The 27,531-nt window shown below is 46.1% G+C and overlaps 1 protein-coding gene across 5 annotated transcripts in view; it reads left to right on the top strand.

Moving 5' to 3' along the window:
* Positions 1-25,042, top strand: part of RABGEF1 (RAB guanine nucleotide exchange factor 1) — a 60,854-nt gene extending 35,812 nt beyond the window's left edge. For 4 of the 5 annotated variants that reach the window (XM_079120212.1, XM_079120211.1, XM_079120213.1 and 1 more), the window contains 6 exons: positions 2,319-2,488; positions 13,311-13,392; positions 14,238-14,370; positions 15,364-15,455; positions 22,210-22,466; positions 24,106-25,042. In XM_079120212.1, coding sequence (XP_078976338.1) covers positions 2,319-2,488; positions 13,311-13,392; positions 14,238-14,370; positions 15,364-15,455; positions 22,210-22,466; positions 24,106-24,504 — 1,133 coding nt within the window. In that variant the 3' untranslated portion in view covers positions 24,505-25,042. The remainder of the gene's footprint in view (positions 1-2,318; positions 2,489-13,310; positions 13,393-14,237; positions 14,371-15,363; positions 15,456-22,209; positions 22,467-24,105) is intronic. The other variant, XM_079120210.1, reaches the window with a different exon arrangement.
* Positions 25,043-27,531: the final 2,489 nt, after the last annotated feature.

The following is a 27,531-nucleotide window of genomic DNA, read 5'->3' as shown; positions in this document are numbered from 1 at the left end:
TTTGTTACCATGTGTGTAATTGCATATCTTGCCTGTGTTAAATTTCCATCTAGCTGGACACAGTGGCTCACACCTTCAAGTCCAGCTGATCAGGAGGCTAGGGCAAGAGGATTGTAAGTTCAAGGCCAGCCTGAGCAATTTAGTGAGACCCTGTCTTCAAAAAAAAAAAAAAAAATCCATCCTTGTTTCTTTTCTGTGCACAACTATCTTGGAATTCTTTTTCCTGTTGGACTGCTAGATTTTTTGTTTCTTTCTGGAAAAAGTCCTTCAGGAGAGTAGGCTTTTTTGTTTTTGTTTTTTGTTCTTTTTGCGGTGCTGGGGATTTGAACCCTGGGCCTTGTGCTTGCAAGGCAAGCACTCTACCAACTGAGCTATATCCCCAGCCCAGGAGAGTAGGCTTTAGCCTGTGATATTGCTTGTGAACATTTTTTTCCAGTTTTTCTCTGACTTTTCACTTTCATTGTTTTTTGTGGTACGTATACTCGGTTTGTTCTTGTTTTTATCTTTGTTTTGGGTGGGGAAGATTGAACTCAGGGGCACTTAACCACTGAGCTACATCCCAGCCTCTTTTTTTTTTTTTTTTTTTTTTGTATTTTATTTAGAGACCGTGTCCCCCTGAGTTGCTTAGGGCCTCCCTAAGTTGCTGAGGCTAGCATGAACTCATGATCCCCTTGCTTCAGCCTCCCAGGCTGCTGGGATTACAGCCATGCACCACCAAGCCCAACTCTTACACTGGATTTTGTGTGCTTCTTTTCTTACTGGAGATCAAATGCAGGGGTTCTGTATCACAAAACTACATCCCCAGCACCCCCATCCCTTTTATTTTTTTCAGTTTGAGACAGAACCTCCCTCAGTTGCTGAGGCTGGCCTCAAATTTGCAGTTCTCCTCAGTCTCCCATGTAGCTAGGATTACAGATGTGTACCACCATACTCACCACTTTTCTCCTTAATACTGTAATTGAATTCTTTTCTTTTAGGATTTCTAAATTTTGAACCATATGAAACACTTGATAATTTAAAGATAGACAAATACTTGATTTGGAGAAAGAGCAGTTTTGTTGTGCAACCTAGTCATAGTTTAGTTTTGGGAAATGTTTTTGCTTTAGTTTGAGTATCAGTCAAGTTGGTAAATACCAGTTAATTTAGTAACAGTGATGTAATAGTTAGCAGTGGACTCTTCTGTTTGCCGTAGTTAGTAGTATATTTTTTTGATAATCGTTTGTCTCGTTTGAATAAACCAGTCATCCTAGTAGGCATAGTGCTTTCCATTGTCTTAAAATTTTATTACAACCACATCATTAAAATGTGTCAAGAGTTTAGGTTCTAAAGTTCAAAAAATAAGATGAGAAGTTACTCTGAGAGTGCATGTATGTGATCATCTTTTGTTGTTTTGGTCGCAGGGATGGAACCCAGGGGTGCTTAACCACACCCCCAGCCCTTTTTTATTTTTTATTTTGAGACAGGGTCTTGCTATGTTGCTTAGGGTCTTGCTGAGTTGCTCAGGCTGGCCTTGAACCTGTGATCTTCCTGCCTCAGCCTCCCGAGTTGCTGGGATGACAGGCATGCACCACCACGCCTGGCTTACTGCCCTTTATTTTGGCGTGTGAGTGGAATTGTGGGAGTATGAGGGACCTGAACTCCTGAGCCAGGCAGCTCAGATGAGCAAGGCCAGGTGCACTTGCTTTCTGTCGTGCAGCCTCGATTCTGTCCTGTTTTCTTAAGCGTAGTGTGTGCCAGGCGATTCGCCTCCTGCATCTGTGCACTCTCGCCTTCTTCACTTCACTTTGGGTGCCTTCTTTCACTTTGGTCATTGTGACTTGAAAACTGAATTGCAGGTAGCACAGTTTCATCTTCACAAAAAGAAGTTAGCCATGGCCTTTTTGCAAGTACACTGGGACTTGGAAAGCTGGTTTCCATGTCATCTGACGTTTTTGTGCTTCTTCTAACGGTCACTTTACTTGTTGACCAGCTTTATAAGCACAGGCAATCTTTGAGAAAACCATTCAAGATAGTGGCACACTTTCAGTGTTAATGAGTAAGTACATAGATCAGTGCATGACGTATTTTGGCCAAGAAAATACTATAGAGCGATTTTTGGGTACCTTCTAGATCATGTCATTTTGTTTACTTATACTTCCTGTTCATAAAATAGTTTTCTGTTTACTCTAAGGAAAGTTGTCAAATGTTTAAACAAAATGATTTAAATTCGAGTTTAACTTTGGTTTTAAACATAATCTAAATAATCTTAAATTAGATACTTAGTGATTCCATGCATAGGTCTTCTGTGTAATGAAATTTGCTTTGTTTAATTTTTCCAGCAGAAATTCAGGAAGCAAAAGCTCCCAGTCCTTCCATAAACCGGCAAACCAGCATTGAAACAGACAGAGTGTCTAAGGAGTTCATAGAGTTTCTCAAGACCTTCCACAAGACCGGACAAGAGATCTACAAACAGACCAAGATTTTTTTGGAAGGAATGCATTACAAAAGGGTAGGTTGAGAATAATCACTTCATAGCAGAGTTTTAGTTTTGGGAAAGGTCTTAGAGATAATATTGTGATTTTATACTGAAAAAATCAAGACCAGTTGTCAACCTAAGAAAAGCCTCTGAACCAAGTTTAAAACCTGGCTTCTAGGCAAGTACTTTTCACTGCAACTCAATGAAGTCTGGAGCATCTTTGTGTGAGAATTCTGACTTTGAAGCCACTTGCATTGTGTGCTTTATCAATAGTCCCTGGTAACTTGTTACCTCGTAGTGAGTATAAATTGCAGTAGGAGACCTCGATCACTAGGCCAGCAGGAGTGATTTTAGGTGGTGGTGGTCTTTGTTTTGTTTTCTGTATTTGTATCTTAATTCTTCCTTGCCTTGTTCAGCTAGATCTATTTATTCCAGTCCTTGTATTTTATAGATGAGGAAGCTGAGAACCAAAGAGGCCAGGTGACTGTCCAAGACTGCAGAGCTAGTTTTTTACCAGCATCAGAACTGGAACTGTGGCTTCCACACCTGTCTTCAGCCCCAGATTCTAAGCCATGATCTCATTTGCAGTAGTTGATAAGACCACCCATGGGAATTCCATTTTTTTAATTCTACTTTAACATGATCAGAATTAACTCTAAAAGTCTCTTCTACAACATGAAGAGGTCTTAAAGAGAAAGGAAAAAAGGAATTTGAAAAATGGCAGAATGTTTACCTGCTCAGCTATTTTCAAACATCACTAGGTTGATAAGCAGCAGACTCCTATTAAAAAGATTTTGTTGTGTCTTCCTCCCCCACCTGGGACTGAACTCAGGGCCTCCTGTGTGTTACCACTGAGCCACATTCTCAGCCATTTTTATTCATTTTGAGCAGGTTCTCACTCCGTTTCTCAGACTGGTCCTGAACTTGTGGTCCTCCTGCCTCAGTCTCCCCAGTAGCTGGGATTACAGGTGTGCCCAGCTTGTCAAAATGTTTTTTAGATGTCAAAGTCATTCTGTAAAGGAAAAAGCTGCTCTTCAGGAGTATGATGACATCGTGAGTTAGCAGCCCTCTTCCTTCCTAGGTACTTTGAGCAAATAATGACATGCAGAGTTCATGAAAGGAGGCATGCCATCCTGATTTTCTTAAGTTAGAGGCAGTGACAGGCTTCCTTTAATGAGGAACTCACAGTTCACGTGACGTACAACTCGCCTTTTCTATCAGAATGAAAAACTGAGATTTTATAGTCATTTACTCTCTAGCACATGATCTGATTCCCAGGCTGGCTGTATTAAAGTTGCATTTATACTATGATACACGTAGCATATGTACTGTGTTGTACTACGCTTAAAAAAGCTACTGAACTTGGATTTGTTTTTCTTTTGCTCAGAAGTGTGCTTTTTGGGCTGGGGTTGTGGCTCAGTGGTAAAGCGCTTGCCTAGCATGTGTGAGGTACTGGGTTCGATTCTCAGCACCACATATAAATAAATGAATAAAATAAAGGTCTATCCACATCTAAAAAAAATTAAAAAAAAAAAAAAAAAAAAAGAAGAAGTGTGCTTTTGTCACTTTTTATTCAGTGTACTAAAATCAAGAGGTAACTAGCAGGTGAGGAGACTGCCATGCCTGACTGTTTTCAGGGCATTACTAATTGATATCAGAGACCTGGATATGGCCTCAACTTCCTCCTGTTTTAAGAGCTCCTGTGCAGCCCAGTTCTGCACTGTGTCTCAGGACTGTGTGACCAAAGCCTATGCAGGCACCTTGGGTGTCTTCAGCAGGTAGCTCAGGGCCTGGCACACACCCTGTACTGAATAGATCTGTTGCTGGTGGTGGTGTTTGGTGCTGCACCACTGAGCCATATCCCCAGGCCTTTTTACTTTTTTATTTTGAGACAGGGTCTCACTAAGTTGCTTAGGATCTCACTAAGTTGCTGAGACTGGACTCAAACTTGTTATCTTGCTGTCTTAGCCTCCTGAGTTGCTGGGATCACAAGGTGAGCGCCAGCAGAACAGATTCTTTTGAACTGAATGTTCATAGCTAAACCCTTCCGGGTTTTGTCTACAAGTTATTGTCCTTTCAAATCAATCAGTTTTTACACCTTCAGATCACTAATCATCATATAAATTTCTTGAATCAAGTCCAACTTGAAGCAGTGTCTGTGAGATCATGAAGTACAGTGTTGGAGGGTGTCCTCTATATTCAGTTCTCCAAAACTGCCACATACCTTAACGTAATGTTAGTCTGACCAAGGAAGCTTTCTAAATATGATCATTCTTTCTGTTTAAAATGGCCCTGTTGACATTGCTATGAGCTGAGGATTCTCTCTGTTGCATCCCACAATACTTCCCTTCCCCAGGTTTCTGAGGTGCAGATCACTCTTGCCCATGCTGTTCCTGTTTCCTCCAGTCCTGGTGAATGCCAGTCCTGTGTGGGCCAAGTCTAGAGAATTAAATATTTTCAGAACTACATTAAAAAAAAAAACTTTTACCATTTTGTCTTTGTCAGGTAACATGGCCTGTGCTTAGACTTTTTTTTTCCCCCCTTCTTTTAATCATTTCTAAAGGGGATCCCTTTTGGCTAAAAAATCTTCACCCACCTTGTTCACAGCACTATAGTGCTTTCCTGTTCAAGGAATGTTGTTTGCTAATGTTTTTCCAAACCTTGTTTATTTTGCCTTTTTTTCTAATTAATTCTTTTAGTTTCATAATTTGGCATATGTGTTGTCTTTTGTACCTCCTTATTTTTTAGAGTGACAGTATCATTATCAGTAAGACAGGCAGCTACATCATTAACATAATCCATTTGTGTTAAACATAAATTGTTATCAGCTGCTTTGCTCAGATCACTGTGACATTTCATTGAGAAAATAGAAGGGAGTTGTTGCAGAAGAAACTAAGCAGAATTTACAAAGTTTATTTTTAAAATAAATTAATCCGGGCAGGGGATATAGCTCAGTTGGTAGAGTGCTTGCCTCGCAAGCACAAGGCCCTGAGTTCAATCCCCAGCACCGCAAAAAAAATAAAATAAAATAATCCTTGATGGCAAGGATGTAGGGAAAAGGTTCACTCATACATTGCTGGTGGGAATGCAGGTTGGTATAACCAGTATGGAAAGCAGTATGGAGATGCCTCAGAAAATTTGGAATAGAACCACCATTTGACCCAGCTATCCCACTCCTCAGTTTACACCCAAAGGACCTAAAATCAACATACTATAGTGACATGGCCACATCAGTGTTTATATTAGCTCAGTTTACAATAGCTAAACTATGGAACCAACCTAGGTGCTCTTCAACAGATGCATGGATAAAGAAAATGTGGTACACATACATGATGGAATATTACTCATCCTTAAAGGATGAAATAATGGCATTTGCTAGTAAATGGATGGAGCTGGAGAATATCATACTAAGTGAAATAAGCCAATCCCAAAAAACCAAAGGCCAAATGTTTTCTCTGATATATAGATGCTAATTCACAATAAGGGGGAGTTAGGGAAGAATAGAGTTATTTAGGTTAGGTAGAGGGAAATGAAGGGAGGGGAGGGGAGGGGTTATGGGGATAGAAAGGATAGTAAAATGAGTTCAACTTTCTAACCTCATGTACATATATGACTCCATGCCAGGTGGGATTCTATATCATGGACAAGCAGGAGAATGAGAAGTCATACTCCATTATGTCTGATGTGTCAGTGTGCATTCTACTATCATGTATAGCTTATTAGAGCAAGTAAAATAAATAAAACAACTTGAATTTAGGAATCTCACTCTTAAGTTGGGCACAGTGGCACTCGCCTGTAATCCCAGCTACTCAGGAGGCTAGGGCAAGAGGATTGCAAATTCATGGCCAACCTCGGCAACTTAGTAAGACTTTGTCTCAGGATTAAAAAAAAAAAAAAAATGTACAGTAGATGCAGCTCAGTGGTAGAGCACCCTGTGTTCAGTCCCCAGTATTAAAAAGAAGAACAAAGCTTCAGAGCGATCTTAGAGTAACCTTGAATTCGGGGACGTAAGGACTTTTCCACATGGTAAAGAATGTACAGAAGTGCTTTTTCATCTGGACAGATCCTTAATTGACCGAGCCTCATTTTCGTAGAACCAGCAAGATGTTAACCTCCCCATCCTAGCTAGAAAGTCTGTTGTATAGCTTCCTGAGGTCCACGGCTCAACACACTTTTTTTCCCTGCGAGTTCATATGAAAATGTTTCAGAATACGTTGTTAATCCAGTTGTGGTGCTGCACACCCGTGTCCCTAGTGCTGGGGGAAGCAGGTAGGAGGATCACAGGAGCCCGCGAGTTCAAGACCCCGTCTTTGAAACAACAGCGCTTAAAGCAAGTAAAGCAAATGAGACTTTTGAAGAAACCTTTTTACTGCCCCAACTGCTTAGATCCTGCCTTAGTTAAATGTTAAAAAATCCCTCATTTTCTTTGTTGAAAGCATAGCCTGCCTTCCTTTTAAAAGGGGTAACTCTCTACTTACTCCAGGTATAGACCTTTAATCTGTCAGATATTTATTAAAGTGCTTTAATAACTTAATCTCACTTGTTTTAAGAACGGGACCCTTGTATTAGCAGCCATCTGAGTTCGCTCCTTTTCCTTTCTGAGGAAGCAGTCCCACATATCCTAAGAGCCTCTGCCCGTTTCCTGGCCGTTCTGTTAAAATCTGAAATTGATTACATCATGTAAACCTAGAATTTTTTCTGGTATTATGCTCATGAAGAAGCTATTTTTCCATATGTGAATGGGAGAGGGAGAGAAAGAGAGATGAGTAAGATGCAGCTGTGTCTTTGCTTCTCCTCTTTCCCAGCTTGAGCAGGAAGGTGCTTGCCCTCTGCCTGACACTTCAGGTGACCTCACTATTCTGAACCATGTGGTCTGCCCTGTCTAGTTACTGTCAGAAGGGCAGAAGTGTGTGTCCAGAGCAAAGAAACTTTAATCAACACAATCAACAACATAGGCTTTAATTTTGGTGAGAGAATTGGGGAGGGAATGTAACACGGGACCCAATTTTAAAATAAATGGCATGTTCTCATTTATTTGTAGAAATTAAGAAAAAGCCAGTCTTATGAAATAGAATGTAAAACAGTGGTTTTAGGTCTGGGGAGGTGGAGGAAGGCCCTGGAGAGGAGGGTTGATGGGCACAGGGGTGCCGTGGATGGGAGGCTCAGCCTCCAGTGTGATGTAGGAGGCCTTTGGTTGACAGCACTTAGTTGTGCCTTTTAAAACAGCTAATGGACAGGCTTCCTGCGTTCCCAGTACAGAGATGTCTGTGGTGCTCCAGATGTAGTCATTACACGTTGTACAGAAATAGCAGTATCCCATAAGTATGCACAATTTTATGTCAATTAAAACTTATCTTTTCTTTTTGGTACTGGGGATTGAACCCAGGGCCACTCTGCCACTGAGCTGCATCCCCAACCTTTTTATTTAGTTTTTTTTTTTTTTTGGAAACAAGATCTTGCCAGGCTGGCCTTGAACTTTGAATCCTCCTGCCTCCGTCTTCCAAGTGGCAGGATTACAGGTGTGTGCCACTGCATCCAGCTTCAATTGAAAAATGTTAAGGTTTTGGGGGCAGCAAGAATAGGGAAAACCTGAGCCAGGGAGGCTGTACATCAGCCTGGAGTGTTGCACTCTAGACCAGCTCTGGCCTCAGCGCAGGCCCCCATGTGGGTTGTTGTGCACAGCCAGGGGACAAAACAGTGGTGGCCAGAGCTTGGGCAACAACCTGCGTTAGACCAAACAGAAGACAGAGGCCCCTGTACACAGGCTGCTCGTGGAGGGGTCAGGTTGGAAGAGCCCCTGAAGAAAGCTAGAAAAACAGAAGTGGGCTTTGGCACATACTGAGAACCTGCAACAGAGGACCCCAAATTGGTGAAGGTGTCAGATGTATTTGACCTTTGGGCTTCTGCAAGGACTTGTTCAGAGGCTGCAGGCCTTTTGGAGAAGATGGCACCATGTGTTCCACAAGAAGAAACTAAAGACAAAACCCCTTACGGGCAGAGCCTCCTTGAGTCTTGTGAGGATCGAAGTCCAGATTTAGAAGGTGCTCAGGAAGGACTGCTTCCTCGGGCTACACCCTGTCAGGTCCAGGTTCCCCACTCTGAGCAGGAGGCCTGTTCTACGAAGAGCTGTGTGGTGGCTCCAGGTAACAAGCTGGACTGCGAGCCCTTCCAGGCCACCCTGGGGCGGGGTGGAAGCTTTGCTGCCTCTTGCAGAGGATTTTTGGTTTTGTTTCTTTTCATTACTTGCTATAACTGATAGGTCTGGTTCATCTTTTCTCATCTGCGAATACTTTGGGCCTTTCCCCAAACCTTGTTAAATATCTTAAGTACCCAGTGACTAAACAAAATTTAGCCCTTTGTACAGACACATTAATGGGTTCTGAATCAGGTGTTGATTGCTGATTTTTAATACCACGTGTTTGTTTAATAGTTTCCCACCCGTAAGAAGACGGCTGCTGGTGCACGAGGAACTTCTAGAGTACTGTCAGCAGAGCAACGTCTGGTCAGATTCTAGAACGCCGGAGTGTGGGAGTGCCGGCAGCTCTCCTGTTGTGCTGCGTGGGTGTCATGTGCACCCTGCGGCTCTTGGGCAACTCCTTGTAGTGTGCAGGCTCCCAGAATACCTAGCCCACTACCTGTTCCATTGGATGGAGGAAAGACAAGAGTCGAAGTATTTTTCTTGATAAAAAAAATTTATTATGGGACTGCAGTTGTGGCTCAGTGTAGAACACTTGCCTGGCACATGTAGGGCCCTGGGTTCCATCCTCAGCACCCCATATAAATAAATAAATAAAAGATCCATTGACAACTAAAAAAAAAAAAAAAAAAAAAATTTATTTATTTATTTATTAATTATGACCTCTACAGATGATATATATGAGTTCTTTTATAGCCAGGCACTACCTAGCTGCTAAAAATGATTAACCTCTGACTTCTCTCTGGGAATGTGAGATGAACAACTGTACCTGAACAGTTCTGGCCACCTTTGTTTTGCCAGTGATTGAATTTGAACAAAACAGCAAAAACAACTTCCACCCTGTTTTATTCATCTAAGTGTAGAAATGTTTAAATGTACATCTACCTGGTATGAAAGCCTTTCTCAACATATGAGAACTGCATGTATGGTATACTTGAAATGACGATGCTTAGTTTTTAAATTTTATTTAAGGGGATTGGAACTCTGGTGTGTTTATTTTCCTGAAAAATCATTGAAGGCAGCAGAAATAAGCAATAAAAAATATGAGGCCGAGGGTGTATGTAGCTCAGTGGTAGAATGATTACCTAGTATGTATAAGGTGGTTTCATTCCCTGGCTGTAGGAGAGAGGAAAAAAAAGAGCTAAAACCTAAGGCTGGGGTTGAGCTTAGTGGTAGAGCACTTGCCTTGCACATGTGAGGAACTGGGTTCAATCCTCAGCACTACATAAAAATTAAAAAAATATAAAATAAAATAAAGGTATTGTATCCATTTACAACTTAAAAAAAAAAAAAAAAACTAAATAGATTAAATCCTTAACAGCAGTACAAAAGAAACTTATGTTAGTGGTAGATCACTTACCTAGCACTCAAGAAGCCATGGATTCAATCCCCAGCAGTATAAAGGAAAGAAAAAAAAAAAAGTTAATGAACCCAGAGTACATGATGGAGATCTAAATTCTAATAATGGGAGTTCCAAATGAAATACACAGAAAACTTAAGGAAATATTCAATTTATACGTTTTTTAATACTGGAGATGAAAAAAAGTTAGGAAAATAAACGGTACATTTTAGTATTAATATTGAAAAGGATGTACCCATTTGTGTTTTAAACTATAAAGAAAAATGTTTTTAGGAAAAACAACTGAAATGACTTTTTACTTAGTCATTGTAAAAAAGATAATTCCAGGTGATAGTTAGCAAATACTTGAGGAAAAGGGTTTATTATACTGCTATACTATTTTTCTGGGAAAACTAGAAAAAGCTTTTTGGAATTTTGTAAAGGTTAAAAGAATTTGTGAGCACAAACCTGTCACATAGGTCTTTTCACAAGTTCTGTGAAGGGTATGCTTCACCTTACTCGAAGCCTGACTAGTTAGCCTGCGTGGTTTCGTGGATTCTGGCAGAAGACATGAGTTTACTGGGGCAGAGGTAAAGTCCAGTTTATTACTCACAGCGATAGCAGTAGCCAAATTGTCAGCAATTGCTCTAATTGCTTCAGTATCAAGTCCTACAGAGCAACACAAAGAAGTCTGGGTAATTCTGGTACTCACAGTTGCATTGGAGGAGAGGAACCTTGAATCTTCTATATGGACAGTGAGTCAGCCTGATCTTTGCTCTAAAAGGAGTCATTGTCTTCATCGTATTGGCACAGTAAACACGCTGCTGTTTTCTCTTGAGGCAGGCACTTTCTCTGTCTCCCAGTACTCCTAAATACCTTGGAAAGAATGCAAAGCACAGGAGATCATATAGAAGAGATCCATGGATGATTATCTCCCAGTGTCTGTACAGTATTTCAGAGGGAGGAACGATAATAACAGGTCACATTTATTCCTTCTTTCATTCCGATAAGAGTGAGCACTATATGCCTGGCTCTGATACTGGCCTGAGAGGTGGTGGTGAATAGTCCCCTCTTAGAGCTAAATTTTAGTGGCAGAAATAAGCAACAGTCAGCTCTATTAGAAAAAAGTTTTCTGAATTACAACATTAAATTGCAGTGATGGTGCAGAACCAGGGAAGGTGATCCATATCACCAGTACAACAGGCCACTTAGGTCTTGAAAAGGTCAAAGTGTTTCCTGTTACACGAGTACAAGTGATAATCATGTTGAATGATCACAGTTTGTTCATAGTTAATCTGAACACGGTGGCAAGCACCTACATTCCCAGCTGCTCGGGGGGCTGAGGCAGGGGAATTTGCCCAGGAGTTCAGAGCCAGCCTGGGCAACGTGGTGAGACCCTGTCCCAGGAGAGAAAAAAGTGAGAGATTTACTATTGCCCCCATGGCACTTTGTCCTTGTTTATGATAATATGATAATAGAATAGTAAAATCCTGGCGTCTTGTCTTCCCATTTAGACTGAAGGCCCTTGGAGCATCCTACTAACCTTTTTATGTCATTATTGGGCAGTTCTACTAATTATGTAGTAAGTTTCTTTCAAAATGGGTAGAAGTATGATTTTCAGAAAATTTAGTGGAAAATGATCTTTGGAAAGTCCAAGGGAAAATAGAAAAGTGATAGAGGTATAAAAGTTTTTGTGAAGGAGATGGAAGCAAAAATTTGTGAAAGGGAGGCTTTGAGATATAGGCTAAAATGAACGTTATTACAACCAGGTGAGATTTTGATTAAAAAAAATACAATACATGAAATAAACCAATGAAAGCAGTTATTCAGGAGCAAATTGCACAACAAGTGGAAAGAGGGGAAAACAGCTCCTTCTACTAATAGCTGCTGAAGGACTAAGCCTGTGTGCAGATTATTCTGGATCTGAGCTTCATGCTGGGCTCCTTACATCCCACACCCTGGAGGGCTAAATGGGAAAGTCTCAGAGGAAAGTAGATGAGATGTACTACAGCCGTGGAAAGAAGCCAAAGCTTCACTGCTGGTGTGCTGTGTCAGTGACCAGGTGAAGGAAGAAGGGTGGCGACTTTGTAGAGCGTCATGCAGAGTGGACCTCAGGTGGAGTGAGGGCGCTCAGCGCTGCATTGTGTGTGAGCCCAAGGCTGCATGCCTGGGCTTCTCCGCATGAGGATCGATTCTAAGCCAGCCAGGGCCCCTCTGGAGATGACCAGTGTAGACAGCATGAGGGCTGCAGGCATAGTGACTCCAGAGTGCCACAGGGCTTGGAGGCTGTTCTTTCTAAGGGAATGTGGGAGGACTGGCGAGGAGTGAGTGAGTCTACCCAGAGAACAGTGTGGTGGTGCAGGTAGAGCAGCAGGGCAGTCGGGAAGCAGCGTGGGCGGCTTGGGCTGAGTACACGCCACAGACGCCAAGAGAGCTGGTGGGGTTTGAGGTACAGTGTGCCCAAATCTAAGCCAGGACTACTAGTTTGAAGCTAGTATGTGAAATAAATTGGAAAGTGGGAAAGAACAAAGGTTGGGGAGCAGCTGAGCACAGATGAGCGGTGAGGAAGGCACTCTTCACGTCAGCTTGAAGTCGACATTGGAGAAGGTGGACAGTGGACACACAGTGCACCTGTAAGACCACCCACCAGAGGTGGTCACAGAGCCCCAAGTTACAGGGCCTGGATTTCTGAGAATCGAATCCAGCAGTAGATACTTAGAACTGTCAAGTTCACCTAATGCCACATTTGGAAAAGTTACAAAGAAGTAACTTAAAAGTTAACAGTCTCAAAAAAATTGTTCATAGCTTCCATTCATAAAGGTTAAAAAAGGGGAAGCAGACCAAATGCCCAATGGTAGAGCATGGTTAAACAAATTGGTTAATGTAATGGAGTATTTTATAGCCATCAAAAATGATTAGGTAGATTTGATGAGTACAGATGTACATAAGTTATGTAAATTATCAAAGTATATTAAGAATATGTATATACAGTGAAAAATGGTCGTAGGACATCATAAAATATGAATGGGTAGGTTATTTTCCCTTGAAGAATGAATATAATTTGGAAGTACTTTTAAGATTAACACTAGTGGGCTGGGGCTGTACCTCTGGTGGAGCGCTTGCCTAGCATGGTGAGGCACTGTATTCAATCCTAGCACCACATAAAAATAAATAAATACAATAAAGGTCTTATATCATCTACAACTTAAAAAAAAATCAAAGAGAACCAACACCGGTGCAAGCAGTGGGTCTGGAGACCTCCTATAATGAGAGCCTGCGTGTGACTCAAGCCAAGCAGCCTTTTTGTCCCTTTGTTTCAGGATTTGAGCATCGAGGAGCAGTCAGAGTGTACTCAGGATTTTTACCAGAATGTGGCAGAAAGAATGCAGACTCGTGGAAAAGGTAACTCAGCGGTCGAGGGGTTGCTGGAGGTGGCATGGAGCTGACTGCCTACCTCCTCACAGTGCCCTCCTCCTCTGCCACCTGGCTAGTTTGCCACAGCCTCTGGTAAGCCACTGCACTGACGTGGCTGCTGGTCTCAGGCTCAGCAGTGCTTTTCCAAGATAACCAGGGCAACTGGGTCATTTATTGAACAGGTTTTAATATCTGTTATGGGTGAAGGCGAAGTGGATTGAAACCTCTTTAGTCCATTGGGAAGCTTTTCTAAATGAACCCCCATTTTGGAGTTACCATCTTGGTGAATTGTTGCTCATGACGTAGTCATTAAGGGAGTTTGGGCAGCTGAAAAACCTGAGGATCCCTAACTTAGACCCCTGGGATTTCAGAGATTCTTCTGAAATTTGACTTGCTTTGCTGGTGTACCTTAGGATGTACTTAGCACACACATCTATCCAAGAAAACTGCCCTATTCTGTACCTCAGGAATCTCTGTGGTCTCACAGTAAACTTCAGAGAAATGAAGGGAAACTGGCCAGTGTCCCTTGGTCTTGGGAATTCAAGTGATTTGCTGATGACCCATGCTGAGGTCTTGCCTCTTGGCAGGGCTGATGCCTGTTAGGTCTGCCAAAACCATTCAAGTTAGAAGTGGGGAGTCTGTAAGCACCTCAGAAATTGAGATGATACTTTAAAGGGTATTTGTAATGTGACATCTTCAGCTTTCTTTTCTGAGGGTGTTGAATGTATTTCTAGCAAAGTAGTTGTTTTGTTATGTAGCAAAGAGTACGAAAATGTCCTCTTAATTTAAAATGTTCGTCCTTCTCCTGAGCTTCTACGTTCACTGTGTTTCAGTGCCTCCAGAAAGAGTCGAGAAGATAATGGATCAGATTGAGAAGTACATCATGACGCGCCTCTACAAGTACGTGTTCTGTCCAGAAACCACTGATGATGAGAAGAAGGACCTCGCCATTCAGAAGAGGATCAGGTACTCTTCTTACTTTCTTGCAGCTGGAAGTGTGGTGGAGATCACACTGGGAAAGTAGGCACCTGCGCTTGAAGCCTCACTGCCCGCCACTGCCTGAGACAGGATGTCCTGATCCAGAGGAAGGGTTTGTGGTGGTCTTGCTGGTACGTTGGACTTCAGCAGTTTCAGATTTGTGTTTGAGATTGACTCACATCTCCCAAAATTTCCCGGGAACAAGAGGCCTGGCTTCACATTTCCCATGCATTCTGGTCAGGCAGGGGCTGTGGACACCCGTCAGGGGCGGCTGTCATCTCTCCTCACACCTCTGGGCACGCTGTCCAGTTGTTCCTGTAGTCGTTCTTCGCCTGGCCAGGTCGATAAGCTCCTGATCTTCAGGACTGGTAGACGAGCCGTGGGGCTCTGTGGTCACTGGCAGTGGCACAGCTGGGGACAGGCCTCCGGGTGTGGGAGCAGTTCCAGGGCTGGGCCGTGATGTTTGCGGAGGAGAGGGCCCTGGGAATCCCAAACGAGGTCCCACATGGGCTGGTAAGTGGTAGATCTGTACTTGGGGGTAAGCAGTGGACGCTGGGCCAGTGGAAGATAGAGCCCAGGGTCAGAGGCAGAAGTAGCAAGGGGGCTGCTGGACTGGGTGCAGGTGAGCATCAACCAAGCAAGTGGCGAGGTCCACAGCAGTCGCACGCAGTTGGGATGTGGGGAGTGTCACGGCCACTGAGGATGTGGAGCCGCAGTGGTTCTCAGAGCTGCACGTGGAGTTCTTTCCGGTCCCAGTTGTAGACACTCCTCTCACCCAGTGAAGCAGTCTCAGGTTCCTCCTGTGACCCATGCAGAAGAAACGTCTCATTTGGCACTCTGTGTGCTTCCTCTGGTCAGCTGAGCTCCTGGTGTGGGCGGAGGTGTTGTTCTCGGGCCTGGGTCGCCCATAGCTGAAAGGATGACAAGACAAAAGACCACCGCTGGTTCTTGAAACTCTCTTGACCGTCTCTCTCTTTGTAGAGCCTTGCACTGGGTCACACCTCAGATGCTTTGTGTCCCTGTAAATGAAGAAATTCCAGAAGTGTCTGACATGGTGGTGAAAGCGATCACAGGTCAGTGAACCTGAGGCTTTGTTGGTGGGTGTTCCCCTGCAGCACAGCACAGCTGTTAGTACAGTCTTCAGTGAGCAGAAAGTCAGGGAGTACCCACAAGCGATTTTTCTGAAGGCAGTGCATTCAGAATAACAGGTAAACTGCTTTTCCCCTTCGTTTTTAGAGCTCACAGTCTCACTGCTTGAGCATTGAACTGGGGTCAACAACAGCTAGAGTGAATTTCTTAAGACTCAGTTGCATTTGTATATTCAAAATAATTTTGGATGGAAGAAGGGAATTGGTGAGGCAAGGTAATCCCCAGGCCACAGTAGCACTAAGAAGGTGCCTGTGGCTGATGGTTAACCAGAGGGAAAGGTGTGCTTGGAATTATTCCCTGGTCTGACGAGGACATAAAGCATGTCCCCTGGGTGGATGTGACCCTGCCGTTCTGTGCAGGTCCAGGCTCCTGATAAGATGTCTGTGGATTATTCAGAGGGAGGTGGCTCAGGGTGGCAGACATTCAGCACCACAGGTAGGAAGCGACGTCAGCTTCAGCCAGCCTCTCATCCGCCAGGGAGAGGTGTTGCGTGGCTCCTCCCTTCGCTGTTCTGCCGGGAAGGAGAGTGGGTCAGCTGGCGCTGCCGTGTTGGAGGCAGGCCACCAGGCAGGCTGCTCCAAGAGAGCTACCGGGAGAGATGAGGGTTTCCAGGGCTCCAAAGAGGGGCTTCTCACAGGAACCTGCTGGTTTCAGTGCCTCTGTGCATTGGGTCTCCTCTCCATGTGCTCTTCCACCTCCTCACGCCCTGCTTCTCTGCCCACGTCAACCTCTGTTGCTAAGTCGGCCGCTCTCATGTTCTGTGCAGGTTCTGAGGGTGAAGTCTAGCTGCCTAACTGTGTCCTGTCGTCTACATGGTTGCAAGCTTTTCTTCTAGACTCTCACAGGTCCTGACACTGAAAACTTGGTCCTTGTCCCCGATGCCCACCATCAATAAGGTCACGGTCTTGTTGCTTTGCCAGCACAGTAGAAGGGCACTGGGCACAGGTCTCAGAGGCTGCCTCTCCAGCTGCTGGGGTGCAGCTGGCGTTCCCTTCATCCCCAGGAGGCTGCTGTGCCACCTCCAGGTCTGCAGCCTCCTTCAGATGGGCAGCAGATGCAAAGGAGGTCACTGGGCTGAGGACAGCAGGAGCCTTGTCTTGTTCCCTGACGTTGCTGGCGGAGGGGAGAGTGGCCTCCTGCGACAGCAGTCACCCAGCCTTCCCCTCAGGCACCTTGCAGGAGATTAAAGGCAGGCCCTTCCCAAAGCCTGGGCTTGGACCAGGTGTTTTGGTTTTCCAAAGACACTTAATAGTAAGTTCAAGACCAACTGGTTTATTAAGAGTGATCTACAGAAGGTTATGTAGAAGACCCTTTCCTAAAAACCACAGGGCTGACCTTGTGAAACCAAAAATTACAAGTGCTGAACTATTGTTTGCTTAAAAATAGAACTGAAAAAGAGTATTCCAGTCTGTCAAGAGCTGAACAGAGTTTGGAAGGTTACACCTTTCTCAAGGCAGCTGAGATGGGGGTTTGAGAGATCTTTTGATACTAGAAATTCAGAAACAAACCTTCAGAAAGCCTGGTCTTCCTCTCCCATCTTGGTCCCCATGTCTTGTCACTTTCTAATCTAAAATTGTCTGCCTAATGACGAGAGTAAGCAGAGCGCAGCGTTGCTGAATTTCTACAAGTCGCCCCATGTGCTCTGAGTCAGCACTGAGTGCTGATGGTAGATATGCTAATTGATGGCTGTCTCTAGAAGAAAGGTGCTCTGGAAAGAGTCCTCCTGTTTCCTCTTGGTTCCAGCCTTGGCCCTGGGGCTCCTGAAACAGTGGTCTCACCGTTAAGGCTTTGGGACCGTGAGATGCTAGAGTAGCTCCCCACAGGGCCTAATGCAGGTCATGTGCAGATGAGAGGCAGTGTCAGACATGCAGAGACATCTTCGTTGGAGGAGGGACCCCGACGTCGCCAGGAGAGGCGGCCAGTCCACCCAGTATTTTTTCTCTGATGGCTAGAGGAAAGAAAGACTAAAATCACTAATATGAAGGAGGAAAAAAAAAAAAAAAAAAACTTTTGAAATCTTAGTTCTACAGATTTGATCTTAAAACTGCTTGAGAGTTGCTCCAACAATAGTTTTATTTTTTCAGTCAAATTCAAGGAGAAAATTCTCATTCATTGGAAGACCTTACCCAGGGAAACTGCTGGATCTTGAAGCCACCAGACACAGATAGCCCTTAGGCCAGTCTTGGTAACAAGGGAGCCTCCAGGCTTTGGACTCTCACCTAAGTGGGACGTGGTTCACTGGGGCCTGGGCTGCACTCTCTCTTTTCCCACCCTTGCTCCCACCCCTTCTTCCTTGCTTCCTGCAATGGAGTCTCGCTCTGTTGCCCAGGCTGGTCTGGAACTCTGGGCTCATGTGATCCTTCTGCCTCATCCTCCCTGTGTAGTTGGAACCGTGCCCAGCTTCAGGATTTCTTGAAAGAAGAATGTGTCACCACAGGGAGGAGAGGGAGGATCCCGTGGTCATCTTCTCTTAGCTCCAAGAGTTTGGGTACAGGGAGGACACCAGTGTCTTTTTCTGTTCTCATTTAGCTGCTGCTCTTTTAGAACCTCTGTCTGCCTGGACAGAAGCCATCCCCTCAAGCAGTGATTCTCAGCTGGGCACCATTCCTTCCCCCATGAACACGTGGCATCATATGGGAGAGGAAAAAAATGTACCCCCCACGATGGATCAAACCCAGGGCCTCACACATGCTAAGCGTGTGCTCTGCTCCTGAGCTGCATCCCACCCCCTCTGGAGACTGAATGCCTGCCACACCCACAGAGGAGCTCCTGGCTCTGGTGGGTAAGGTCAAGGAAGCGCTCAGCATCCCCAGTACAGTCCCTACAAAACTGCAGGACGCTGCAGCCGTGTTAAGGAAGCATGACCAGTCTGGCCTGCACTGTACTCAGATCATTAAAGATCAGCCTGGGCCTGGGGTAGGCTAAGACGACACACCCAGTCACACTGGTGCCAGTGAAAGCCCTGCTCAGAAGACAGGACGCGGTCGCCTGACAGCTCTGACCGTCGTCACGCACGCTGATGAGGTGGCATTGCCTCTCCAAAACCCACAGGTGGCAGTGAGCTGCTTGCTCCCCGCTGTCCTCCCACTCCAGTTAGAGCAGTGCAGGTCAAGGAGCTGCACCTCAGAGTTGGGTTCCAGAAGTGTCCAGAAAGATGTCCTTTGGGCTGGAGGACGCAGGGGTAGGAGCAGGGCCTGGGTGTCTTCCTGCTCCATTCTCCTCCTCCTGACCACCCTTCCTCTAATGGGCAGTGGCAGCCAGACATTCTTCCATTTGCAGTTCACTTTAAAAACTTAAGGGCTGGGGAGATAGCTCAGTTGGTAAAGTGCTTGCCTTGTAAGCACAAGGCCCTGGGTTCAAATCCCCAGAACCAAAAAAAAAAGTGCATTCTAAAACTTAAAAAATAAAGACTAATGAGAAAGTTTAGGAGCTATTTAAAGTAAGGACAGGGACAGAGCTCAGGGGACGGGTGTGCAAGGCCCTGGGTTTGACCCCTTTGAAAAGGTTTAAAACAGATGCTTAAATCAACAATAAAAGGTGGAAGGCTAAATAAGGTAAATGAACGTAGTAAAAATGGAGCTGGGCACAGTGGTGCGTGCCTGAGATTTCAGCACCTCTGGAGGCTGAGGCAGGTAGATTGCAAGTTTGAGGCCAGCCTCTACCGTTTAGTGAGACTCTGTCTCGAAATAAAAAAATTTTAGAAAAAAGAAAGTAGTAAAAGTGGTATTTAAAAAAAAAAAAAAAAAAAAGGCAGCAGCTTACTCCAAAATAGAAAAAAAATAGATTGTGGCATAGCAACAATAATTATAAGCCAGAATTAAAAGATTAAAAGAGCCAAACCATACACACACACGCGTTGTGTAATTCACACACTGACCTGTAAGTAGGGTGAGTCAGTGCATTAGGCAGTTAAAGGAAGGCCCCTGCACTGTGTGGCACATCTGTCCCCAACTCCTGGTTTTCCCAGCCGGGGTCCTAGGAGGCCCCCCGGAGCAGGGCCCAGGTGCTAAGCACGCGGTCTGCCGTGGTGAGTGTGCATGACCAGGTGGGCTGCCTCGGTGCCCTCCCCCCAGGTGCAGCTTGCAGGCAGATTGTGCACCAGACACACATCCCTCCTCTCTGGTGTTCTGGCAGCGCTGACAGTTTGTACCTAGACACCCTTCAGCCAGGCGCACGGTCCACGCCTGTGATTCCAGCAACGTGGGGAGGCTGAGGCAGAAGGATTGCAAGTTTGAGGCCAGCTTCAGCAAACTTAGCAAGATCTTGTCCCAAAATAAAAAATAAAAAGAGCTGGGGATGTGGCTCAGTGGTGGAGCACACCTGGGTTCAGTCCCTGGTAGAAAACAAGTAAAGATAAAGAACAACTCCTCTTCCATAACCTCCTCCTCCCGTGGGAGAGACAGACACGAAGGACTGACCAGGGGCACTCTTCCACTGAGCCCCATCCCAGCCCGCTTTTCATGTTATTTTTTTACTCTTACTGGTTTTTTTTTTTCTTTTTTATTAGAACATTACAATTATACATAGTATTTGGGTTCCTTTTGACAAAACTGTACATGCAAGGAATTTGATTTCAATCCCCATTCCCCCTCCCTCCCCCTCCTCTCCCTGCTTTACAGATCTTCCTTTCACACCTTCATTTACCTATTTTTAAAGTTGGAAATGGACACAATACCTCATTTTATTTTATTTTATTTTATTTTATTTTATTTTATTTTATTTTATTTTATTGGTGCTGGGGATTGAACCCAGGGCCTCGTGCTTCCAAGGCAAGCACTCTACCAACTGAGCTATATCCCCAGCCCCAATACCTTTATTTTGTTTGCTTATTTGTATGTGGTGCTGAGGATGGAACCCAGTGCCTCACATGTGCTAGGCAAGCGCTCCACCACTCAGCCCCAGCCCCCGATTTACCTAGTTTTGATTGGTACTCTACGTATACATAAAGGCGATACTTCCTGTGGGGCTTTTCACAGGAACATGATTCTGTTAGATTCTGTTAGAGACAGGGTCTTGCTAAGCTGCTTAGGTTCTTAGTAGGTGGCCAAGGCTGGCCAGGAACTTGAGATCCTCCTGCCTTCTGAGTTGCTGGGACTGCAGGTATGTGTGCCTCCCTGCCCAGCTCTCCTGCTCTTAGTACTTGTAAGAGCCCACTAGTGTGGGGCACGGGGGCCCACCCCAGTAATCATTGAAATTCAGGAGGCCAAGGCAGGAGGATTGCAAGTTCAAGGCCAGCCTGAGTAGTTTAGGAAGATTCTTGTCCCAAAATAAAAAAATAAAAGGCAACAGCTCGGGAGGCTGAGGCAGGAGTTCAAAACCAGCCTCAGCAACAGTGAGGTGCTAAGCAACTCAGACCCTGCCTCTAAATAAAATACAAAATAGGGCTGGGGATGCGGCTCGGTGTTTGAGTGCCCCTGAGTTCAATCCCCAGTACCCCCCCCCCCTAAATAAATGGATCTGGGGATGTGGCTCAGTGGGTTTAACTACTGGGTTAAATCCCTAGAGCTGTAAAAAGACCCCCTAGTTGGATTTGGTGGTAGTCGCAGGCAGTGAAGTGGTTTTCTGGGAGAATTGAAGAGTTATTTTGAGGTGAATTGATACCCCTGCCTCATCTCTTCTACCAGCAGGTAGATTGTAAGTGCCCTGCATGTTCTGCAGACACCCATAGCTGATGGGGATTCCTGGTCATGGGGACTGACTGTTTTCTGATGGCCAACTTGAGGGGGCTTTGTGTAGTAGCTGCGTTGCTTTTCACTTTATTTTTTCTTCTTATTTTTAATATTTTCTGTTGTCAGTGGATCTTCATTTTATTTATTCATCTGTTTATTTCATTTATTCATATGTGGTGCTGAAGGTCGAACCCAGAGCCTCACACATGCTGGGCACCACTGAGCCCCAGCCCCAGCCCTTTATTTTTGTGAAGGTGTCAATCATACACGTCAGTGGGGCTTGACGGACACATGTGCACGTGTGCGCTGATCCCATCAAGGTCACTCCTAAGAACTTGTGAACTGCGGCCGCCCCTCTGCAGAGCAGCCCCAGCTCTGTGGGTACCTGTTAGCCCACTTCCTTCCTGGCCTCTGGGAATCACTACCCTGCTTTTGGGTCAGCATTTTTAACCTTTCACATGTGAGAGGGCACGCAAGTAGCATGTGCACATTGAGACCTTCCGCACTAAGTCTGAAAATGCTTGGAGAAGCAGGCAGAGAAGAGGCTTCTTTTAGGGCACCTTCTTCCCTCTGCCTGGGCTCCGAGGCAGTTTCCTACTGAAGGCAGAGGGCATATCCTGCAGCTGCCTCTTCTTTATATATCTATGTTTATCATATATATTTTTAGTAGTAGGTGGACACAGCGCCTTTATTTTATTCATTTATTTATATGCAGTGCTAAGGATCGTACCCAGGGCCTCACATGTGCCAGGCAGGACCTCCAGCACTGAGCCCCTGCCCAGACCCACTCGAAGCCTCTCTGACCTCTGTGCCGCACTCCAGTAGGCCTGGCTCAGGCACCTGCTCTGGGGGTCGACTGGTGTCACTTACTGTCTTGGGTCTGAGTTTTTCTCCTAGTTAACCACTGGGGGGCGTCAGTGGAGACATGCATGTGACCTGACAGGGAGGACAGTCACTCCCTTGCCTGTTTGGCGTGACTGTTTCCCACGGTGGCCATGTCTCTCTGTAGATATCATTGAGATGGACTCAAAGCGTGTGCCTCGAGATAAGTTGGCCTGCATCACCCGGTGCAGTAAGCACATCTTCAACGCCATCAAGATCACCAAGAACGAGCCTGCGTCTGCGGACGACTTCCTGCCCACGCTCATCTACATCGTGCTGAAGGGCAACCCCCCACGCCTGCAATCCAACATCCAGTATGTCACCCGCTTCTGCAACCCCAGCCGGCTGATGACGGGGGAGGATGGCTACTACTTCACCAACCTGGTAAGGTCTGCGCAGACCTAGCGGGGATCCTCACAGGGCTGCCTGGGGTCACTCTCTGGCCTGTATCAGGTCTCTGCTCCCGAGGGGGAGTCAGCATGGCCGAGGCTGCTTGCTGTGTGTCACCGAGCACTGGCGACTAGAGAGTGTGTGACTGCTGGAAGCAGGGGGCCCATCTCCACTGCCATGGGCATCACCCCAGGTCCTTCACTTCGCTGGCTGTTTCCACCAGGAGAGAGTCCAGTTGTGGACTTTGGTCCACATCTAAAACACTTGGGCAATAGAATGAAAGGGGCCAGATCACTGCGTACGTGTGAGTTCCACCTGTGTGTATCTAGAAGAACCACACTGTGAGCACACGGGAGGAGGACAGTGGACAGGAGGAAGAGCAGGAGGAGGGGCGCCCTGGGCACTGACGCCAGCAGGCTGCGTCCCAGGCTGGTGAGCGCTGTGTGGACTGTTGTGCTCCCAGAAGAGCACCAGGAAGTGAGTCGAGGCCACTCGGCTGCCGCCTTCGTTCTCCAGTGTTGTCCCTGTCTTCCACCGTCCACTCCCCTGTCCTTGGTGGGCTCGCTGTCCACTCTTCCCTCCGGCTCTTCCCTGGCGCCTATCCTCTGCCTGTGCCCTGTACTGTTGCGTCTGGTCACAGGGCTCTAGTCACCTGTCTTGCTCACGCTGAGCTCCAGGTACCATCTGTTCAAAACGGACATGCTTTCTCCTCAGGGCCTTTCCTTTTCCAGCGTTCCCTGTTCCTGTTAGGAACGCTGTGTGTCTGTTCATCAGGCCAGGAGGGGTGGGACTGCCTTGGGGGCTGTGGGGACCACAGACATGAGAGCCGGCTGGGCGTGTTTGCAGAGAAGTCAGTCGTGCTGATGGCACCTTCCCTGGAGGGTGGCCTGCCGTGTGTGTGAGCAGTGGCGTGGGCACTGGGGAGAGTTTCTCAGAAGACAAGCCCAGAGTTGCCTGTTTTTCCATGTTTTATCTTACATATTTTTCTTGTGAAAATAGCTTTTTTTCCCACTTTTTTTAAATGGGTGTATTATAGTTGTATTGAAAATAGCTTTTTAAAAATGTGAATCTGGTATGTGTTCCTTGTGGAAAAATTTAAGCACTTTCTAGAAGTGGCCGGCCTCTGCTTCCGGGGCCTTTCTGTGCCAACCCTGGCTGCTGTTCCTCACCCCGCAGTCCAGGGCACCGATCAGCACATGTGTCGTGCTGTCTGGGCTCACAGTGAGTCTGGACAGCGCTCCCTCCTTACAGTAGCTCCCCGGGGTCACACGCTGTTGCTCCTCAGGGTGACAATAACCATTGGATGTCAAAATACCTCATCAAGCACCAGAGTCTGTGTGCTTCCAGGACTCCCAGGATCCACAGCCACTGGCCACTGGACCTGGCAAGACTGCAGGGAGTGGCTGGCGGCATCCCTGGGAGCTGCGCGCAGGCCCTTGACCTTGACCCCCTGGGAGGACAAAGGAAACGTGGGTGGTAATTGTCGAAGCTGATGTGCATGGAGGTTTGTTAGTCTGTGTGTTTACTTCTACTTCCATTTTAAGTTCTCTATGACAAGGAGATTTTTAAAAATGTGTTTGAATATTCACAGCTTTTCTAATCTGACTGTAACACCGTTCTCCTCTTCCTGCAGTGCTGTGCTGTGGCTTTCATTGAGAAATTAGATGCCCAGTCGTTGAATCTAAGCCAGGAGGATTTTGATCGCTACATGTCCGGCCAGACCTCTCCCAGAAAGCAAGAACCCGAGAGTTGGTCTCCTGATGCTTGCTTAGGTGTGAAGCAGATGTATAAGAACTTGGATCTCCTGTCTCAGTTGAATGAAAGACAGGAAAGAATCATGAATGAAGCCAAGAAACTTGAAAAAGACTTAATTGATTGGACAGATGGAATTGCAAAAGAAGTTCAAGACATTGTGGAGAAATACCCACTTGAAATTAAGCCCCAGAGTCAACCATTAGCAGCTATAGACTCTGAAAATGTTGAAAATGACAAGCTTCCTCCACCCTTGCAACCTCAGGTGTATGCAGGATGATGGACATTATGTGGCAGCACTATCCGAGCCTGCATCGTAGGTAGCCTTACTGCAGCCTGCCAGTGGGTCTGGATGTAGCTTGACTGCTTATAAATGGCAGAGCGTTTTTAAGGTACAGTTCGCGGGGGTTGTTTTGTTTGTTTTGTTTTCTTTTTCCTGGTAGGGGAAGCTTAGTTAATAATAAAGTACTATTTATTTGAGTTACTGAAAGAGATTCATTCAAGGCTTGTGTGGAAGTTTCGTCTGACCCTTTGTTTCCTCCGTGGTTCTGTGTGCCTCCCCCATGGCATTCGCTTGGTTTGGTTTTGGGGAGTAATTGCCTTCACAGGGTGAAACAGGCAGACGCTGGCCAGTTATGTGTGAGAGAATTCACCGTTGCAACTGTCCCATGGTTTGAAATAATTTTGTGATTGTAAAGATAGAAGATATATCAATAAGTAAATATGTAAAATTGTAAATATGTAAAGGTGTTTTGCATGGCATTTCATGTATGTTTATTTTTCAGTTTAAAATGAGCTATGTTGAATGTTTGTCTTCAGCACCGTGTTATTCGGTTTGCCCCACTGGGGTGGGTCTAGAGGCGCCTGTGCCTGTGCCCTCACACTGTGGACTTCATCGTGAACGGTGGCTTATCCTGGCTTTGGGGTCCGGGTTGCCTGAGGCTGGGACACCATCAGGGCTTGGAGTAGCCATCAGATCACATCCAGTCGCTGGTTGGCTGGATGGGTGGACCTGAGTTGGCCCTTGGCTCAGCCGGCAGGTCTGCTGGCTGTGGTCTGGGTGCGTCGGGAATGAGGGCGAGCCCCACTGCGGAACCCTCTGCCCCCTCTGCCTCCTTGGAAGGTCTCACTGCAGTACCGACTGACCATGGTGGCCTGAGGACCGGGGGCTGCCCTGGGCGTGGTAGGGCATCCAGCAGCGCTCCTGCCGTCCTGTCCATGAGCAGCAGCATTCCCCCAGGGCTCTGAAGAACTGTCCAGTATCTCCGGCAAAATGATCCCGTTGGGGACCACGGGCCTCCTGTAAGCCGGGGGGAGCCTCGGAGGCTGGCGCCAGGCAGAGAGGCTTCTCCTTGCCCACTCATGACTTCCTCAGTTGTCGGGTGCTTATGGGACTGCAAGCAGCTCCAGGGCACCGTCCTGGAACACGTCCTCCACGAGCAGTCAGGAAGGGTTCCCTTCTTCCCCAGCACCTCCTGAGAGCTCTCTTCAGATCTGCCGGGTAGTGATTTTGGAATAAAAGAGCTTTACAAAAAGAACCTGTCCAGCCTGACACAGCCACTACCCCAAAGTTCAGTGGAGACACCAAGCAGTTGAGCCACCTGACCACCAGCTCACAGGAAGGTGACACCTTCATCCAGTGTCAGCGAGAATCTTCCAGAATAACAGGAGCCCACATGCTTTTGATGGAAAGCTTTCCCCTTCTTCCTTTTTGTTTTCTATGTACTTTCTAGGTGCTAATCCAGGTGTACATAGTCTTAATTCTCTTGGAAATACAGTTGTTCTGGTTGTACATAATGAATGTTAAATAAAATATGCAAATCATCCTCCCACAAAAGCTCCTTGGGCTTCTTGCAGCTCTTTAAAGGAGGCTGCTGAATCGAGATTGGAGAGTCAGTTCTCCAGGTAAGGACGCGGCCTCAGCCCAAGGCTTGTGTTTGTCTTGAGTCGACACGCAAAGCAACCAGCGTTTCCATTGTCTCAACAAGAAAGAGTGATGCCTTACGCTCTGTAACTGTAGTGACTGGAATAAGCCTGGGATAAAGAAGTCCTCCTCAATAAGTGTTCAAAGTCTGTCCCTCTTCCAAATAGATTGACTTTGGCTCTTCATTAGGAAAATGTACATTATTACTGATATTTTCAGGTTACAAAGGTTTCCTTTTCAAGCTGTAATCAGTTTTTATCATACTTAAAAATGGAACATCAGAGAACTCTCCAGTTAAAGTTGAGAATGAGATGAGAATATTGCTATCACAGTTAAGGCTGTTCTGGAAGTTCTGAGGCAGGATAAAGAAATGAGAGTTAGAAAGGAGACAAAAGGAAGGACAAGGGACACAGCTTTACTCTGAGAGCCGGTGCTTGGTTACCACCTTTCCTTCCAGGCCTGTCACTCCCAAACCTGTGGAGAACCTGTAAATGTAGGAGTTCTAGAAACTCACCCCTGTGAAGCTCACTCTGTGCACTGGTGGTCAGCCTGTGCAGCAGGTAGATGCAGCGCAGCAGCAACACTGTCTCAAGAACCTGTGATCTGGGGACTTGCAGGTTGTCTGCTGAGCAGGTCATGGAGCCATCAGCCGCAGGTCCTGAGGCACATCAGACCCCATGAACCCTGTGTGAACACCACACCAGGGGCACCCCACTCTCCTTCCAGCCACCCCTCCCCAGGACACTCCAAGATGGCCCCCTCTCCCTCCAGCGCCTATTGCTTGCTTTCCTAAGGTGGTCTGTGCCTCTGCCGACATGTCCTAAGTCCATGCTGTGCATCCTGCCCAGGACCTGGCCTCCCCTGAGTTGAGTCCCCTCTGCAGGCACTTAGACCTCTGCTGCTGGCAGCTCTACCCAGGCTACTCAGGACTTCAAACAGAAAGGTAAAGGGGGGAATGAAAGGAGTTGATCCAATCAAGAGCGGGGGGGGGGGGGTCAGGTGGGTGGGAGGACGTGCACTGCAGGGCTGAAAGGCTTGCATTTAGTTGTGAATTTTTATACCATTTTATAATAACCTCTGGTGAAACTGACTTGCGTGAAGGTGGCCAAGAAATTCTAAGTTGTTGCAGAATGTGATATTCATATTGCATCAAGTATTTTCTACAGTTTACATGATAAATTTAAAGGGGAAATGCATATTAGAACTCTAGACAAAGGGGACCCCATAATAAAAGTTTTTATTCAGCCATTATGTAGCAAGAACTTGGAGGCTGCTTTTGCTAAAAACATGCACTCTTCACTTGGGTCTGCAAGTGTAAAAAAAAGTTGATATTTCTGCTCTGTTTGACTTCTGTCTCCTTTGGTCTGCGCCAGCCTCCTTGAT

Source organism: Sciurus vulgaris (genome assembly GCF_902686455.1).
Source record: "Sciurus vulgaris genome assembly, chromosome: 18".
In the NCBI taxonomy this organism is placed as follows: Eukaryota; Metazoa; Chordata; class Mammalia; order Rodentia; family Sciuridae; genus Sciurus; species Sciurus vulgaris.
The sequence above is the reverse complement of the archived record's forward strand: the minus strand, read 5'-3'. Positions and strand labels throughout refer to the sequence as shown.